Source organism: Notothenia coriiceps, unplaced genomic scaffold (assembly GCF_000735185.1).
Source record: "Notothenia coriiceps isolate Sejong01 unplaced genomic scaffold, NC01 NC01_scaffold00026421, whole genome shotgun sequence".
NCBI lineage: Eukaryota > Metazoa > Chordata > Actinopteri > Perciformes > Nototheniidae > Notothenia > Notothenia coriiceps.
In genome coordinates, this window is record NW_011359122.1 from 1,699,784 (window position 1) to 1,718,000 (window position 18,217).

Here is an 18,217-nt window from a genome sequence, read left to right on the forward strand (position 1 = left end):
GTGTGCCTTGGCAGCCATCCATCTAACCCAGGCGTAGGCAATGATTTTAAACTTATGTGATAGGTGAAAACCAAATGTAGTGGGGGGGGGAAATAAGTCTTCCTCTAAACATAACATACAGTAAAGTAGAGTTTTGTTGTATGAGAATGCAATTTAAGATATCCAGCATTAACATGAAGAATAATGTGTGATAACACCAGAGAGTGACATCTCTCAGCACCTGCCCTGCAAATCAACACCCACTCAACACAACACATGAGATGGCATCCTGCGCCCACAGCTTTGAGATGCTAATGAGAGGAGAGTACAGTAAGTGACCATAGCAACCACTGGGCACTTCTTCACATCTGAACACATTGCTGTTTGATAGATCACCTGTCGGAAAAATGCTAACACACACAGCCATGCAAGACAAAATAGTGATTGATTGATTTCAATGGCTCATGAAGTTGAATTCTCACGCTAGCCCATTAAAGCTACTTTTGTAAAAAAAATCAGCATGCATGCAAATAATAAGTTGTACGGAGGAATACACGGATCGTTCATGTTTACCATTCATATCACAACACTTGCATACTACTAAAAGACTTCAGTGATGAGTGATAGCAGCATGCCAACATGCTATAAGCCCACCATTCGGCCATTGAAACAGCCAAGGCAGAGCAGGACACTGCTGCAGTCCCCACGGTGTGCAGACCCCCACATGGCTCAGACGCTCCCTCAACACTCCCACAATTCAGAGGCTTAAATCCAGTATTCCCCTGCCTCTGGACACACCTCACTGAGGAACAGAAAGGAAGAGGAGGAGGAGAGGAAAAGCCACAGCTAATAGCTCATCAAGTAAAAGAAGAAAGCAGCTACAAGAGAGGGAAAGGAGGAAGAGGAAAAGTCATCTTCTCCATAGCAGTCGAGGGAGTGGCAGACACTCGCTGCTCCGTGAAGCAGAGGAGACGGGAAGAGGACGAGTCTTGAGATTCCCCCGCAGAGTGAAGCAGGTCTGCTCTCAGGCACACACACATGGACCCAAAGGCGTACATGCACTCCACTCCTGCTGCCAAACTAAATCAACGGACCACACACCCGGACATGTGAAATCTTTTTATGTTGTCCATCTTTTTGTCTGGCATCCATCTCTGAGCTAGCAAGCATGACTGTGTGTTTGCATGTAAGAGATGGAGTGAGAGAGGGAGAGAAATGAACAGTGAGAGAGAGGAAGAGAGAGAGAGAGGGAAAGAGAGAGAGAGAGAGACATATTTATCTGCTTCATTTCAATCCACCTGACCCCCCCTTTATCTTTTCTCTTTTTCTACTAACTAATATTCCATTGTAAAGCTTGATCTGGGTCAATAGTGTTCAGACTGTGCCAACATGAAGAAGTGGTGGAAACACTATGAATAAATGCCTCCCGTATCACCCCTCTGAATCCGGCAGAATGGAACAGTCTTCTCGGTATGATCGAGTGTTTTATATGTCCCTCTTGATTTTAGTTGCTGTGAGTACAGGCGATAACAAAAATGAATTATTCATCAAGAGCTGCACTTAAGTCCCTACGCTTAGCACAACTTTTCCACCACCACCAACACAAACACACCCACGCATTAAAACACAAATGGACTTGAACAAAAACAGTTTTTCCCCTTGTACGATAACAGCTTAATTGTGCCGTTGCGAAATGGCTTGTATGAGGTATTCAAAAGCTGTAATCATGTTACAACAGTTTGACTCATATTCAAACACAATTATTGTAAGATATTCACATAATTGGTAGATAGAAAAGTAACCCTCAATAACTAGCTTTAGAAAGTGTTATAAAATATGTATTTGAAGTCACTTCCCAAAGCTCCACGACAGTATGCTGACATTAAGGTGAATGCTAGAGGCAGATATAGATTAGATTAAAAGGAAGAAGTAGGGCTGCTGGGAATGCAGCATTAATTAATCAATCGTATTTTAATCGCAATTACGATTATGGTTTGCAACGATTATGAAAACAATGTAATCGAAATAAAACGATTATTTTTTTATTATTATTACTTTTTTTTTTTTTTTTTTAAATACAATTTTTTTTTTATTGGTTTTTCAGCTGAATTATACTTAAAGTTCAGGGTAATCAACTGTTAAAAACATACTGTTCATAAAAATTCTCCAATAAATTGATGTTTTCAAAGTAAATGGATAATCGTTTTTAATCATCGTGATATCAATTATTGACCCAAATAATCGAGATTATGATTTTTGCCATAATCGAGCAGCCCTAGGAAGAAAAAGTGATTACAATTGAAAATATAATATTATGTAACAGATGTGACAAATTGGGCTCAGTGTGTGTTTGTATGTGTTCTACTTTTACAGTATTTGTGATAATTTAATTATTGTCAGTTCTATGAAAATGAAAACTACAAATATAATGTCATTTTCCGAACAAGATGTGATTATGTCGCAGTAAAAGAGACTATTCTACGGTAGGCTGAATGATTTCATGCCACAAATAAAACCAGAATGCAATGGGTGCAGGTCCCTCTCTCTCCAGCTGGGAGCAGTCACACTCACCTATAATAATGCTGCAGGTAGTGCTGCATTAAGGTCACTGAGGTTAATGTAGGTCACAACCCGAATACTCTCACACTGTCACTAATGGACCAGAGACCTGCAGTTACTCACACTCTATTGCCAGCACCCAGTCACACTTAAAACATCCACAGCTCCTTTTCTTTTTCCATGGGTGATACATTTACACTAGTACCTCAACTTTAGTTCTTTAATGCTGCCAACACAAGCAAGAACAACAACATGATTACATTAAGTATTTTAAATTCATACTGGTAATATAAATGTGTCTCCTATTCACATAAATGTTTTACAAAAAGACATGAAAACACACAAATAATTGAAATGTCCGAGTACAAACACAGCAATATTAATCGAGTGTAAGTACCAGAGGAGGGGGGAGTAAAAACTCGCAGACATTTCAATGATTTGTAAATAAGCAATGACTGCATGTATTATGTGCTCAACGCACTTTGTTTACGGTAACTTGGTGTCTTTGCTGAGTGAGCAGCTGCCTGGTATCTGATAACAGGGGAGACCCCCACCTCAACACCTCACTACAGATTCCTCACATTCCCAGGGTGAAGGGCTGTTTTGTGTGTGTGTGTTTGTGGGGGTGTGTGTGTCCGAATCCCTGTCCTGCCACACCCAGGTCTCCAAACAAAATAGATAACTCCCCGTCAGTTCTGAATAACAACCCGACCCAGAGTTGAACCTAAATACCGGCAAGCAATATTTCCGGTGGGTTAATAAGGCAAACCAACAAATTATACCGTTTTTATTGTAGCCTGAGGAACTGACAAAGTTTTGCATACAAACATTTTAGGGCTGTCAGTCGATTAAAAGTAGTTACCGTAATCGAAAATTAATCGCACATTTGTTATCTTTTCTAAATGTACCTTAGAGGAATATTTTTCAAGTTTTTAATACTCTTATCAACATATGAGTGGACAAATATGCTTTATGCAAATGTTTGTTTATTATCATTGGAACAATGAGAAATATTCTCCTGAATATCCTCAATACAACAACCTGGAACTCTCTCTCTCTCTCTCTCTCTCTCTCTCTCTCTCTCCCACCCTGTGTACTTATTTGCACTCAGCCAGTTGCTCAAACAGACAAGCCTGTTACAGTTGTCGGCGAAATGCCGCTCCTCTGTCTTCATAACAGTCAAAGCATGAGACTGAAGTTCCCACTGTGGGTCAAAATAATGCGCTGTGATGTGCAGTCGACACGTTGGATGCGATCCGAGTTATCTCTCACAGCCCCTCGTCCTCCACAATGTTAATTGTCCTGCAAGCTGTACCCACCGCCACCCATTTAGCTATCGCTGTGTGCTTGGCTTGCTGTTTGAAACACCTTTTTTTGTATCCATACCTCTCGCTAGAATCTGCCACCATCCAACTAACAACAACAACAACAACGTCAAGCCTTTGGGCTCTGAAACTACGGGGTGGGCCGAGGACAAATACATATGCGTTAATCGCACGTTAAAATAATTAGTGGCGTTAAAAAAAAAAAATGGCGTTAACTTGACAGCCCTAAAACATTTGTTTTATTTGTTGAAGCAAAGTGGACATTTGTTTAAATCCCTACAACACAACAGGGACTGGATTCAGGTAGCTGCATCTGTAGCATTAATATATCATGCATCTCAAAGAAAACTCCCTTAACTCTATCACAAGACGGACTGAATGACAGACCAACCAGGGTGTGAAGACGAGCCAGAGATACGCTCAGGAAACTCTGTGGAGAAAGAGGAACCTGCTCCACTCACCTTGTGCAGCTCTATGGACTCGATCCACTGCAGTCTGTGCTCGGGGTCCTCAGCCCGGAGGTACCACACATTGTCGTTCACGCTCATGTCAAAACGACACTCGTCAAACTCATGAGGCTGCAAAGAGAGAGGAGAGTAGTTAAATAGTTATTATTAAATCATCACATCAATGCGAACAATATCTTTTAATATTGTAAATCCTGCACGTGCCTTTGCACATTTCTGCTCTGCCTCTTTTTAAATCTACACAGCCCTCCACTTTGAATGTAGTATTTGTCATATTTTACTGTACTCACTTTCTCACATATTTATATTTTGTGTAAACATTTTCTTCATTTGTTTCAATAGTCTTATAATGTTCCTGTTTTTGCCTCGATTCTTCTTTCTGTGTCTTTGTATGCACCATTTATTCCAAAGCTAATTCCTCGTATGTGTAAGCCTACTTGGCAATACAACCGAGTCTGATTAGGCAGAGCACATGTGTCATGTGACCAACACCAGATACCTGTGTTTGAATAAAAACTCAAAGTATCTACTTCCTGTAGTTCAATCAAATCAAATCAGAGCAGAAATCCCACTTTGTGTGTCTGTGTTCGACACTGACTGAGTGCGAAGAGACATTCTGGACACACATGGATTCCATCACAGAAAGCCCCTGCCTCACAATAAACAGGCCTTTTAATGAGAAACTGATGTCTCATGTCGGCAGACGCAACCCTGAACGAACGAAGCAGAGCAGAGCAGGAAAACAGATATTCTTTCAGCACGTCTCCCCCCTGAACCTGGGTCATCATAACTTTTCCATTCCACTATTAGGGCCAAATCTTTCAACTATTTCCCTCCCCCGTTCTACAATGCACCCCACCCTGCCTTAGGCACCCAAAACACGTGGACTAAAGAATTCCCGTTTCCTATGAGATTGGAATGTGACCGCTGCACTCAACTGAGGAGAGATCTGTTCTGCAAAGGTTCCTTTTGATAAATTAGACAAAGTTCACTTGAATCATTCCCTTTTTCCCCTCCTTGGTAGGAGCCTGAGCCAGCTGCTCTGTCAGCTGACAAGAACCTCACGTCGCCCAAAATGTAATTAGATTTGCTGAATGATGCTCATGTGCTGGTTTATTTGCTTCTACCAACAACAGCAACTCCAACTCTGAACGGGGTTTGGATAACTTTGTCTTTAACACTAATATTACATTTCACAAGTTGCGTGTCTGGGATGTTGACAGGGGTGTGTGGTTTTCTCTGACCTTTTGATGCTTTCTATTACTAATCACATTTAACCTAAAGGCTCAAATGTTCCCTCAGGGACAGGTGTAACGTCAAAAATCCATGTCGTTTTCTAAGTTTCTCTACAAGGATGGGCAAGCAATGGTAAGCCCAAGTGCATCCAGCCGTGATGCCATTACTGGTCAGAGAAATGCAGTTTATCTTACTGTGCTGTATCGGACACGGCCCATAAACCTCTGCTTTACAGCCCGGTTTATACCTCTCTCATTGCGCCTGGGACAATCTCTTTACCATTGCGTAGGCACTCCTGAATATCCTTGCTGCACTGGCTCTTTTCTGCATTGCATCTTCAGTGTTGGGAAAGAGAAGGTTATCAGTCGAACCCTTCTAACCTTTTCCCAGGAGAGAAACCTAAGCTTTTTCTCAAATGAACTGCCTTTACACTAGTGTTTGTGCAAACACGTTTGAAATGTAATCCAAACAAAATGTAACACTATACATACAAATATATATGTTTGTTTATACGAGTTTGTCTGTACAAACATATATAACTGGAAGGAAAACACCAATGAACTGACAAGAGCTTGAACTGGTTTGAGCTTCTTGGCTGACAATAGGAATTTAGATTTGATTTTCCCTGTGACATTTCCAGCACATTTAGCTTCCCTGTGAAGACAATCTGGCGTGTCCACACACACACACACACACACACACACACACACACACACACACACACACACACACACACACACACACACACACACACACACACACACACACACACACACACACACACACACACACACACACACACACACACACACACACACACACACACACACACACACACACCGTGTAACAGACTGATATTAGGCAAAAAGAGAGGCAGAGGCTTGTTCCTGCATTCCTGAGTCCTCATACCACCGTCTCCGTAGACAGCACAGGCTTTATACCGGAGGAAGGGAGAGGCAGTGAGAAGTGACTGTGTGGGTCATACTACTCCAATAATAAGTGAGCATGTGTAATCAAACTGTGTAGACTCCTGGTTAGCCTACTATAACACAATTACAAAGCACACACATGCCTTGTTGAGCTCCATTCAGGTCTGCACATACACAGGAATTGGTATTTTACTCCCACTTACTGGAAAAGGAAACTAACTGTAAACTTTCAAGTTGTAGTTTTAATCCTGTTTTGAGTCGTATAATCCGGTTTCAGAGAAAAACTATTTGTTTGGCCTCTGTACACGGTGGCGGTATGCTCAGAGAGCCCAGTGAATATTTAACCACGGTGTGGTATTTAAACTTATCTCACCAACACAGGGGCCTCATTGGGAGAATACAGGTCTGATCTGTGCAGTCGTCAAAGCTTACATTTTAACCCATAAAAAACATTAGTTTGTGCCAAAACTGCCATGGAGGAAGACGTATGAGTGTGTTCTGAAATGACTGTTTGAGCAGGAATGCATTTCTTGGGTAAAATACAGGTCTCTAACCTATCTTTGTAATCTTAAAAACAGCCTCATTACTTGTTAATGTTTACCCTTTCTATCTTTCAGGAGGGTTGATTTAAGGAATTAAAGTTCAACTCTATCCATGCTAATGACAGGGAGCGTGAGGGTCAAACAATGAGACCTGCGGGAGAGGTAACCCTACTCCGAAAGCACTGGAGCAGAAAATCAGGCCTTTCATGGTTGCCCTGGTTATGAGCTCTTATTCCCTGGAAAGTCGGACAGGTGCTAAGATCATTCTGCTTTCTGTTGTTGCAGAGACAGCAGCAGTGTTGTTCCTTTCTCATACCGAGGTAAATACTTACGGCGATAAAAGCCTTGCTGAGGCACAGAGACCCCCTGCAGCCGTACTCCCGCTCGTCCTCTGACTTGTAGTAGCTCAGGGTGTTGTTCTTCAACACAACCCATCGGTCCTGCCATCCGTGTATGTAATTTGTCCACTGTAAACACACAAGAGGCACGACACAAACAGTTAGCTGAACCAACAGTCAACACATCCTTTATGCAGGATTCTAGAGACGGGAGAAGTACTCAGATCTTGTACTTGAGTAAAAGTAAAAGCACCAGAGTGTAGGAATACTCTGTTATAAATAAAAGTCCTGTATTCAAAATGTCAGTAAAAGTACAAAAGTATATGTATCAAAACATACTTAAAGTACCAACGTTTTAAGTACTTATTATGCAGATTGGCCCATTTCAGAATAATATATGATTTTTATTATAGTTATTGATGCATTAATGTGTTATCAAAGCGGGGGAAAGTGCAGCTAGTTTTAATGACTTTGTATATTGCAGGGTAGCTTGTGAATTTAACTCACAGTAATCACATCATTAATCCAATTGTGCAAAGTAACCAAAGACACTAAATATATTTAGTGGAGTAAAAGTAAAATTTGTACTTCTGAATTGTAGTGGGGTAGAAGTACAAAGTAGCAACACATTTGACTACTCAAGTAAAGTACAAGTCTCTCAAAACTGTATTTTAGTACAGTACTTGAGTAAATCTACTTAGTTACTTAACACCACTGCAGCTGAATTATACAATATAACATTTAAAGTGGTTCACCTTGCTTAAGACTCCTCCGACGTCCACATGCTGGGCGGCCTCCGGGTCCACATCCTCATCCGAACCGGACGATGAACTCTTTTCGGACATTTAAATCCAAGTTTTAAGGAAATCTGATGTATATCGACAGAACCGCGTAGCTGCTGGATGAGATCAAACTCGCTGCAACCAAAAACCTGCTGACAGTTTCTCTAACGAAGTAGCCTTAATTAAGCATTAACCGAGTGTATTAAACATGATCTGAAAAGCCTCATGTATCTTTATCGGTTTACAGACTTAGACTCAGTTTAGTCTCCAGCTTCTCTGCAGGTGACAGCTGACTCTCAACTTCTCCGTTTTGCGGGCTTTGTTTTGAAACTGACGTCAAATACTAAACAGACTAGCTAGTTAGCGTTAGCTGTCAAACGACGTTAACTTAACTAGCCACTTGTGACTCGTTAGCTATTTTAGCTGCGGTGGGTAATCTGCTGCAAAGAGTGATCGATGAAGGAGGCCTTCGTGTTCACGCTGTGCCTTAAACTTCAGGCTACAAACGATGGTGTGTGTCGCTGCTGTAGTTCCGCAGTTTGGTTAGCAGTAGCGGAGGAGGTTGTCTTCATTCGGGTCGGGGGGAGGAGCTGCAGCCACGCTTTACTGTGTACTGAAGAGAGCGGGGTGTTGAATACAATGGCATGATCACCGGAAGTCGCACACACTCCCCTTCAAGATAAAACTCTAACACGTTGCCAAGCCAAGTTTACTCATATTATAGCACCTTTTAACCAAGTGGTGTAAAGTAACCATAAGCACTAAGTCAAATGTTGAGGTCCTTGTACTTCACTTAAGTAATGTTGTTACTGCTTTGTACTTCTACTCCACTACAATTCAGAGGTTAATCATTTACTTTGACTCCATTACATTCATTTAGTTACTTTGCAGATTTTGAATAATAGTGTGAACAATTACATCTGGAATAACGTTCACAAGCTACAACGCACTATACAAAGTTGTTAAACATATAATATATATTATTCTGAAATGGGCCAATCTGTATAATGAGTACTTTAACTTTTTGTATTTTAAGTATATTTAGATGCCAATACTTTTGTACTTGTACTTGATTGAGTTGATTGCAGGACTTATACTTGTACACTCTGGTACTCCTACTTTTATTTAAGTACAACATCTGAGTACTTCCCAACCTCTGCTTTTATCCCAAGGCCATTCAAAGTGTTTTACAAAAATAATATTAAACATTAATAATAATGTGTTAATATTAATAATAATAAGAATAAGCTTTATCGGTACCACTTTACAATAAGACTACCCTTATAAAGGATTCATAAAGGGTTTATAATTAGGTTATGAATTAGGTTATAAACACTTTATTAATAATTAAGAACCATTTATAAACCAGTTCTAACATAGTTTTCATAAATCAACACAGGCTCACTATTTGGCAAGATGACTAAGCCTTATGTTGGTTACTTAGCGAGAATCAACTCAGTGAACAACAGACACTCAGGGCTCGACATTAAGGACTGCCCGATGGCCCGGGGCCATCTAGTATTTAGCTCGGGCAATGAAGCCTCACCTGCTGGTTGCCCGATCGGGCAATCTATTATGCCAATATCATGCAGCTCGCGGATCCAGTAATGAGTGACCCGACAGTAAAACTAAACATATCTTTAACTAGTTTAGGAAGTCTTCCTAAACTAGTTAAAGATATGTTTAGTTTTACTGTCGGGTCACTCATTACTGGATCCGCGAGCTGCATGATATTGGCATAATAGATTGCCCGATCGNGACCAGGTGCATGTTGCGAAAAATTATTGTTACAGTGGATGAAGGGGGTGGGGCTAGGGTGTCTAAAGTCAAATATGAATCTTGATTGGGCCAAATTTGACCTCGAGCCACCCAAAACAATTCTGATGGGTCTCCCCAGACCCGAACACCAAATGATACACTTTTTTTTTTAAGAGACCTTCAGACTTGGCAAAAATGGTCAAAATCTGTTTTGTAGTGTTTATATACTGTAGCTGCTGTGGAGGACATCATGAAGCCTTGTTCCAATAAAAAAAACTAAAGTGTAGTTATTATATCATTTGAACTAGAAACGGGTCACGGGAGACCCGAACACAACATAAGGGAAAGATAAAACGATTATTCTTATTTTATTATTACCTGGTGCATGTTGCAAAAAAGTATTGTTACAGTGGATGAAGGGGGAGGGGTGTCTAAAGTCAAAGATGAATCTTGATTGGGCCAAATTTGACCTCGAGCCACCCAAAACAATTCTGATGGGTCTCCCCAGACCCGAACACCAAATTATACACTTTATTTTTTAGAGACCTTCAGACTTGGCAAAAATGGTCAAAATCTGTTTTCTAGTGTTTATATAGCTGTTGTGGAGAATATCATGAAGCCTTGTTCCGATAAAAAAACTAGAGCGTAGTTATTATATAATTTTAACTTGAAACGGGTCACGGGAGACCCGAACACAACTTAAGGGTTAATGATCAGCCACCTGTTAAATCTGCCAAAGCATGAGTGTTGGTTGGCACTGACTTCTCTGCTACATTTTTTGTTTGAATTGTTCATTTTAACACTTGTTCAAACAGAGATGAGAGCTAGACAGGGAAATTGCTCCATCAAATGTAAAAAATAATAATATATGGGGAGGTTTTTAATTCTCAGGTTAACCAAACCAGTTGAATCGGAACATTTTCTTGGAACAAACTTGTGCCAATATCTTAACGCAATTATTTGTTTGTTTCTGTAGATTTTCCACCTCCCCAGGATGAGCCTGGCTCTGCTTCATTGGCTCATCTGCCAACATTTCCCATCCCTACTTCCCGGTCCAGCCCAGTCCCCTTTGACCGCCCAGACCCTTCCCACAGTGAAGCAGAGGATATGGTGAGACAGTTTCCAATGAAAACTCTTTGACAAACCGTAGTTCCTCTATGACGCTTTTCAATTCCTTATCAAATATCTAATTTGATCAGGGAATCCACTTTGAATTGTGATAATGTGCTTTTGTATGATCACCTATTTCTTTTTCTATAACTGATCGTTTTTGTTTGTTGTTACAAATTCTGGCATCGCACTGAACTGTACTCATGAGGATGCCACTAAAACAGAAATGTTCTTACAGTATTTTTTAAATAAATAGTGTTCCTGTTTTCCATTATTAATGTTTCTCAGAGGGGTTCTGGTGCCCCCACGTCCCGGGCAGAAATGATCCCTCCCACTACAGTAGTGCACAGCTCCCTGCCACTAGGGGGCGCTCCCAGTCCCCACAAACAGGTTAGCATTACACAAACGGATCTATTGACTCTGGTACAACTTGTTTAGGTAATGACAGTGTCAAACCTTTCACAGCTATGTGAAACTATGACGCTTCTTAAGTTTAGAGCAAGTCTTACTACAGTAATCACATTTATACATGACGCTATAATGTTTGTGTTTTTCAGGGGGGTGGTCGTGTCATCACAGCCAGTCAACAGAAACCCTTAAAAACGGTAACGGCTCGCATCACTGCGCGCTCTGACGTCTTAAAGGCCGCACGCAGCAACCTCCAGGTGATGGGTGTGGCTCCGCCCATGAGCTCTGTGATCGTTGAACGCCATCATCCTGTCACTCAGGTACGGGACAGTGTGCATCACCGCTGTAGTCCTTTGTTGTGTGTTCACCCAATGATGATCATTTCCTGTTGCTTCTCTTCCAGCTCACCATTGGTCAGGCCACAGCTGCTAAGTTCCCCCGTCCCTCCAAACAGGTCCAGAGCTCCTCTGCAGGCAGGAGCTCCTCCAGAACACACACCAACACGTGCCAAGTACACTCCATCAAAGTGGTTGACTAACCACACACATATCGCATGGAAAGTGTTCTTCACCTCGTGACATTTTAAATGGTTACACATCCTATGCAACAAACCTAGAAATAGTTGCCATGGCATACATTTGGTCTATTTTATTTTGGGGTGAATTTGACCTTGTTGTTAGCATTTTTTTTTTTTTTAGCTTCCTCTCATGAATGTGTTTCTTTAGCAATATAATTTTCTCTCAGGAAAGAGCCACACAGATACAGGTGTTTAGAAATGCACATGTTTTTATTAATACCAGCATGACGGATTTTTATAAAAACTTTTAAATTATGCACAGGTGAGACTGTACTGTAATGTTTTAAAATGCATGTTTTAAGTATTTATTTTATTGATGACTATTAAGACCGTCCAACACCACAGGTTGTTTTCTTTACTAAACCAAAGCCATATTTTGATGATCTAAATCAATTATTTTACTGCTAACTTCTTGTATCATTGAAAACTTTATTAAGACGACGTTGATGTCAGTCCATAGTTGCAGAGCTCATTCTTATGAAATGCTGCAGCTCTTACTACTGGAACTCTCTGCCTCCATCCGAATCCTATCTGGAAGACAAATGAACATTTTCTTAATACAAATTTTAGCACAAATCCCCAGGCCCGAGATTTTGCAGTAAACTGAATGGACCTGCAGCTTTCCTGTTCCCAATGAGGATTAGGCCCTGGTAGAGCTCTTTCGCAGGGCTCCTCTCAGCCAACTCCTCCCCGTGGAGCCAGATCAGCAGCATCCTGTTCCCATGCTCTTTATAGCTGTGCCGACCTGTGGACAAACACACAACACTGTAGAGCCAGGAAAACAACTTTGAATTTAAAGGTCCCCTATTATACTATTTTTCATCGATATATTATAGGTCTCAGATACAAACAAAACATGTCTCTGAAGTGTTTGGCTCGAAACACCAAACAGATTGCAGCATCCCATAATCCCCTCTGTTTCAGCCCTGTTTCAAAAGTGCTGATTCTGCGTGGTTCTCAATGTCGAGTGAAGCTGCTGCAGAGCCACTATTTCAAGTATACTATGTAAACGAGTGGTACTTTGGTTGGTGATTGGCTAATGGTTACACAAACCAAAAAATCGTTATGACATCATAAAGTGGCCAAAATCAGATTTTCAGATTTTATATAAATGGATCAGGACAAAAAGAGAGAGAATCTTTTTTCTCCTGAAACTTTCAGAATCTCTTTACACAGAGGGGACACATGTTGATGTAGAAAAGACATGAACAAGTGGATTTTGCATAATAGGTGACCTTTAAACAAAGTTAGGGAATGTGTCTGTGCATCGGAAAATAAAAGAACAAAATAATGATCTAATATGTTCATGATGATAATGATAGTCTTTACATTGCCAAAAATTCAGGGATTTTAATCTAGATTTCTTTGTTTTTTACACAAACTATACTAGTTCAGAGAATGCACAGTCAACAGCAAAGTGTGTCCAGTCGGTGTGAGTTATGGCACCTGTCCACTGCTCCTCGATGGCCGACACTTGCTCTTTAGTGAAGTCCCAGTTTTCAGCGAGTCTTTTCCAGTCTCCAGGTTTCAGGAGCTCGTACGCCAGGCGCCAGGCCATGGAGCGGAGCTGCTTGGTCTCAGAGCGGTGGTCCAGTTTAAACCTTAGCGGATACTCGCTGTGAATGCTCTCATTAAGTTCTGGGTTGGCCTGAAAGAGAAATTAAATTATGACAGCAGATTGATAAAGGCCAGAGAGCGCGTAGGTCATGGAAAGAGATTATTGGAAAGACACACACAATTAGCAATATGAATGCCAGAGTCAAACACTTTTTAAATCAAGAAGGGGAAGGAATCAGGCGTGACCTTAATTACATTGATGGTACATTTGCTGTCAAATGCTTCTGGATTGAGAGTCATTTGTCACTGTGGATGCTTTAATAGTATTAGAGGGGATTCAACCAATCTAGAATTTGACGTTAGGAAATCAATCATTTGTGATGAATGTAGTCATTGATTTCAAGGCCTCACCAATGGATAATGGCACACATGAAAACTGTCAAAAGTATGCATTTTTGTATGATTTCACCTTCCTCCAGGCGTAGTATCTTTCTGCTTTGATGATCATGTCAACGATTATCACCTCGTCTGCTCTGGCTGCCACACCCAGGGCCGTCTTGTTCTGCTACTCCCAATCCAACATGTACAACAACATGAACACACTTACAGTTTCAATGAAGCATGCATGCTGTTTTGCTTTGAATTATATCTTTGTGTGCCTTTTGGATGGCTCAACCATACGATTTTGTCCAAGATTAAGACCATATAAAAGTGTGCACATATACAAGAGTAACATAAATGGTAACTTAACTATGTTAGCTTTAGCAAAGTCTGTTTGTGAGAAGTCTTACCCTGTCCCTGAGTGTCGGATCCAGCCCTGATTTAAGAAGCATTTCCGCCACTTCTGTTCTGGCCAGCTCTGCAGCGAGATGCATGGCAGTCTGGGACCTCTGAAAGGACAGGACAATGCAGCACATATTTGTTTATTTTCATATACGACTGACATCTTATTTACTGTTACTAAAAAGATCATACCTTATCAGTAACATTGACGTTGCAACCAGACTTTAGTAGACAATGGATGACAGGGATATGACTGTTCTTCACTGCCAGGTGGAGAGGAGCCTCTAGGTTCTGAGAGCAAAAATATCCTATTATACAACATAAGCCCAAAAAATGAAATGTTAGCGTAGGAGAAACATATGTATAACTATAAAGGTGCATCCAGGCAGAATGTCAGCTGCACGGCGTGTGTGTGATCTGTGTTAACAAAAACTCAAGAGAGAGTGTACTGCTGCCACCTAGCTTGTGTTAGCTCACCTGGTTCTGGAAGTCTGTATGGGCTTTGTAATCTAAGAGGAGCTGGACTACAGATGTGTCTCCTTTTTCTGAAACTGGATGGAGAGCACTGCAATTGGCCTGAAAGAGAGAGAAGTTTAGCTGTATGCCTACCTACAAAACATAATCATTCGAGAGCAATGCATTATTGACCGCAGGGCACCAGGTCAGTGATTTGGTAAATGGACTGTACCTATATAGCGCTGTATCCCGTCTTTACGACCCCTCAGTCGCTTACATTACATTACATTACATTTAGCTGACGCTTTTATCCAAAGCAACTTACAATAAGTACATTCGACCAGGAAGATACAAACTTGAAGAAAACAGAATCATCAAGTACATCAGGTTTCATAGAGCCTAACATTTCAAGTGCTACTCAACTGGCTATAGATAAGCCAGTCCTTTATTAGTATATAAATGCTTAAATGTAATATTTGAGTTAGACTTAAACCTAATATTTAAGTTAGTATTTTTGCCAAGTGAAATTGCTTAGCAGCATTAGCAATGCAAAGTGAGAAAAGCGTAAATATAAAATATCTAAGCTAAAAATAGGGTGCAAATCCAAAATATATATACAATGCCAAATGTAGGTTAATTTAGTATGGATCATAAACACAGGATAAACTCAAATTGACGGTAGGGACCATAGGTTGGGTTGCATATAGATATGTATGTACATTACCAAATCTGAAGGGTAAGTGTATTTATTGTCAGTATAGTGGCTCGTTGTACCTTTGTAAGGATGTTGGGGTCGCAGCCAGCCTCCAATAGGAGCAGAGCACACTCTTCCTCACCGTGTTCTGCAGCCTGGTACAGAGCTGTCTCACTTTCCTGCCACATGCAAACCATGAATACATTTTTTTATAGGAGTGGTGCAATAACCATAACAGAATCCGAAAATTATTCTCAGGTGGAAAACAATTTTTAAATGATTATTATCACAACACTTAAACAACGTTTCAGACCAAATAGAAATCAGAATTCCAACGGCATTCGTACACTGAACAGGTAGACCATTCATATTCCAAAAATATTGAATATTGCTTTCTGCTAGTCTGCTATTAAAAAAGTATTCGTTAACAGGTAACGACTGTCATTTCAATTCAGTAAGTTTACCAAACAGAACTGGAGTTAAAGCCCTAACACAGTTTGCCTTTCTTATATTATAGCAGCCTGTACATGTTTGATACATCTTAATTAATCCTAAATGGAGCCACTGTCCAGCCGTGGATAAGCCAGTGAGCACACACTGTCACAAACGAAAACTGTGATAGAGAGAATGTTTACACTGATTGTCTACCATATTGACTTCATCCCGAGTATCAAAGCTCTGCAGCAGCGATTGGATGGCGGCCAGGTGGCCGTTCCTGGCAGCTAAGTGCAGGGGCGTGTCCCCGCGCTGCAGAAGGGAGGGAGGGAAACACCTGGCATCAAAGAGGGCTGAGCTTCATCGCAGGGGTGACACACAAATGTGCACTCAGACACGTGTTGGCATAAATAACCAACAACAGATAAACAAGTCAACACACACCTTGTTGGGCTCCATGGTTCCCATGTCATATCGCACCATCAGCATTTCCAACATTTCAACACACCCATGCTCTGCTGCCAATGCAAATGCCCGGTGACCTGACTGAAATACAATCATTGAGGTACAAACAACCACATGTACTGCAAGACCTTTGATATCACTCAGACAGTGAATTATGAAGTTGATTTAAATGAGTGAAGTAGATACCTGGTCTTCTTTGTCCAGTTCTTTCATCTGCAGGTCATTCATTATATACTCTATGATTTCAGTTTGGTTATTGATAGCAGCACAGTGCATGATGTTCAGTCCTTCCTGAGGTGGAACAATAAAGCCAGTGTTTTTATGAAGCAGCTTTGCAACTGGAACACAATGATATAACAGAAGTAACAAGAGCCTCTGGGTTCATGATAATAATGAAACAGGCATACCAATGTTAGGTTCAAAATCAAGCATAATACAATTGAGTTGACTCTTTATTTCGTTTTTTAAATAACTGATAAACCTTAAAACAAAAGTCTGGATTTTGTTACCTCGTTCTCAACTTTCTGCTCGGCCCCAGCCTGCACTAATAACTTCAAGATCTCCAAACTGCCAAACCAGGCAGCCAGATGAATGGGTGCCACTCCGTACTATAAGATGCAGAATAGGAAATGGTAAGTTGTGATATCTTCAAAATATTACATGAGCTATTGTTAGCAACCTCAGTTTTCAGATGCAGGTATTTCCTCCCACCTTGTCCTTTTGGTCCACCTTGACCCTCCGTTGCAGAAGAAGCTGCACAGCCTCCTTGTTTTTGCCAGCTACTGCATAATGAAGTGCAGTCCTATTATCCTGCAAACAACCTCATCAGTGTTTTACAAAAGACCAGCCTTTCAGTCTGTTTGTGTGATACTGAGATGCAGAGAGACTGTTTGTCTCATTACCCACCACATTCCTCGCATTGGCGTTCAGCCCTTTTGCTAGAGTCTTCATGGTCTCCACGTCATTTCTCTTGGCAGCTTCCATAAACTGCTTCTCTGCATCAAGCACTGCACAACACATATGGCGTTTTACATATATTATTTTATACAGAACTGCATGTACCGGGCCAAATGATGTGTGAGGAGCTTTCAATAACAGCAAGGAACAAACAGTAAGGTCAACTGAGATGAGCGAGTATCTGTTTCATGTGTTGTGGTAGAGAATGCCATAGCTTCAGCCTTGTGTAAATATGTTTTTTCTTGTGAAGAAATGGGGAATACAGTCCTTCCACCACAATGATTAACTAAGAATTAACTCCAGCTCAAACAACTTGAGTCCTGAACAAGAGTAAATTATTCTGTAAGACCACATTACATTTATTTATCTTCCACCTTGTTCTAGTTGTGTTGCACATACTCACACATCTCCTGGCTGTCAAAGCTGTTGTCTGTCTCTCCGTCCGAGTGCTTGTTCAGTATGAAGTCAGCAAAGGCGTCGACTGTCTCCTGTCTCATCCACTTTCGAGGGTCCAAATTTTCAGTCTTAAGGCGATGCTTCTGGATCTTCGCCTTCAAAGTCAAAGCTCTTCTATCCATTGTGAAGCTTTTTAAAATACCTCTATGTGGGACCAAGTGTGTAATGTGATGAACAGTCCGATATTTGAACTGAAGGCAAAAAAAAGAGCCTACAGAAGATGAGAAAAATCCTATTCGATCCCGTTTCGTGCCGTTCCCGTCTTGAAATAGTCCACAGCGAGTCTTGAAGTGGAAGCGTACTCCTTAAAGTTGGAGGGCTGGTCCCTGTTTACTTTACTCACACCCTTAAGTGAATGCTAATAGCAACAGAACATGTTTAACAGTCACACTCCACCTGTCTGA

General features: G+C 40.9%; 3 protein-coding genes across 3 annotated transcripts in view; 1 reads left to right on the top strand and 2 right to left on the bottom strand.

Annotated features, from left to right (window-relative positions):
- cert1a (ceramide transporter 1a) overlaps positions 1-8,744 on the bottom strand; it is a 23,087-nt gene extending 14,343 nt beyond the window's left edge. The window contains exons 1-3 of the mRNA XM_010784528.1: positions 8,131-8,744; positions 7,370-7,504; positions 4,325-4,441 (exon numbers count right to left, since the gene is read on the bottom strand). Of these exons, the coding sequence (XP_010782830.1) occupies positions 4,325-4,441; positions 7,370-7,504; positions 8,131-8,220 (342 nt within the window). The 5' untranslated portion in view covers positions 8,221-8,744. The remainder of the gene's footprint in view (positions 1-4,324; positions 4,442-7,369; positions 7,505-8,130) is intronic.
- LOC104956950 (centrosomal protein POC5-like) lies at positions 8,614-12,546 on the top strand. Its single transcript, XM_010784529.1, has 5 exons — positions 8,614-8,668; positions 10,892-11,025; positions 11,314-11,415; positions 11,583-11,753; positions 11,837-12,546. Exons 1-5 carry the CDS (start codon positions 8,614-8,616, stop codon positions 11,969-11,971), a joined length of 597 nt encoding a protein of 198 aa, XP_010782831.1. The 3' UTR covers positions 11,972-12,546.
- ankdd1b (ankyrin repeat and death domain containing 1B) lies at positions 12,452-17,939 on the bottom strand. Its single transcript, XM_010784494.1, has 15 exons — positions 17,761-17,939; positions 17,307-17,407; positions 17,112-17,210; positions 16,910-17,008; positions 16,587-16,691; positions 16,380-16,481; positions 16,149-16,247; positions 15,581-15,679; positions 14,828-14,926; positions 14,543-14,641; positions 14,359-14,457; positions 14,037-14,132; positions 13,457-13,658; positions 12,624-12,755; positions 12,452-12,541 (listed from the first exon to the last, which is right to left on the bottom strand). The coding sequence occupies exons 1-15, from the start codon at positions 17,933-17,935 to the stop codon at positions 12,486-12,488; spliced, it is 1,662 nt and encodes a 553-aa protein (XP_010782796.1). The 5' UTR covers positions 17,936-17,939; the 3' UTR covers positions 12,452-12,485.
- Positions 17,940-18,217: the final 278 nt, after the last annotated feature.

What these genes read in the sequence shown, in the direction of transcription:
- LOC104956950 (XM_010784529.1), top strand. Translation starts at nt 8,614, where the DNA reads ATGAAGGAGGCCTTCGTGTTCACGCTGTGCCTTAAACTTCAGGCTACA. An exon ending in ACTTCAGGCTACAAACGATG is followed by an intron (nt 8,669 to 10,891) that starts GTGTGTGTCGCT and finishes TTGTTTCTGTAG; the next exon opens with ATTTTCCACCTCCCCAGGAT. An exon ending in ACAGTGAAGCAGAGGATATG is followed by an intron (nt 11,026 to 11,313) that starts GTGAGACAGTTT and finishes AATGTTTCTCAG; the next exon opens with AGGGGTTCTGGTGCCCCCAC.
- ankdd1b (XM_010784494.1), bottom strand. Translation starts at nt 17,935, where the DNA reads ATGGATAGAAGAGCTTTGACTTTGAAGGCGAAGATCCAGAAGCATCGC. An exon ending in AGCAGAAAGTTGAGAACGAG is followed by an intron (nt 16,692 to 16,909) that starts GTAACAAAATCC and finishes GTTCCACCTCAG; the next exon opens with GAAGGACTGAACATCATGCA. An exon ending in ACGTCAATGTTACTGATAAG is followed by an intron (nt 14,458 to 14,542) that starts GTATGATCTTTT and finishes CTGTCCTTTCAG; the next exon opens with AGGTCCCAGACTGCCATGCA.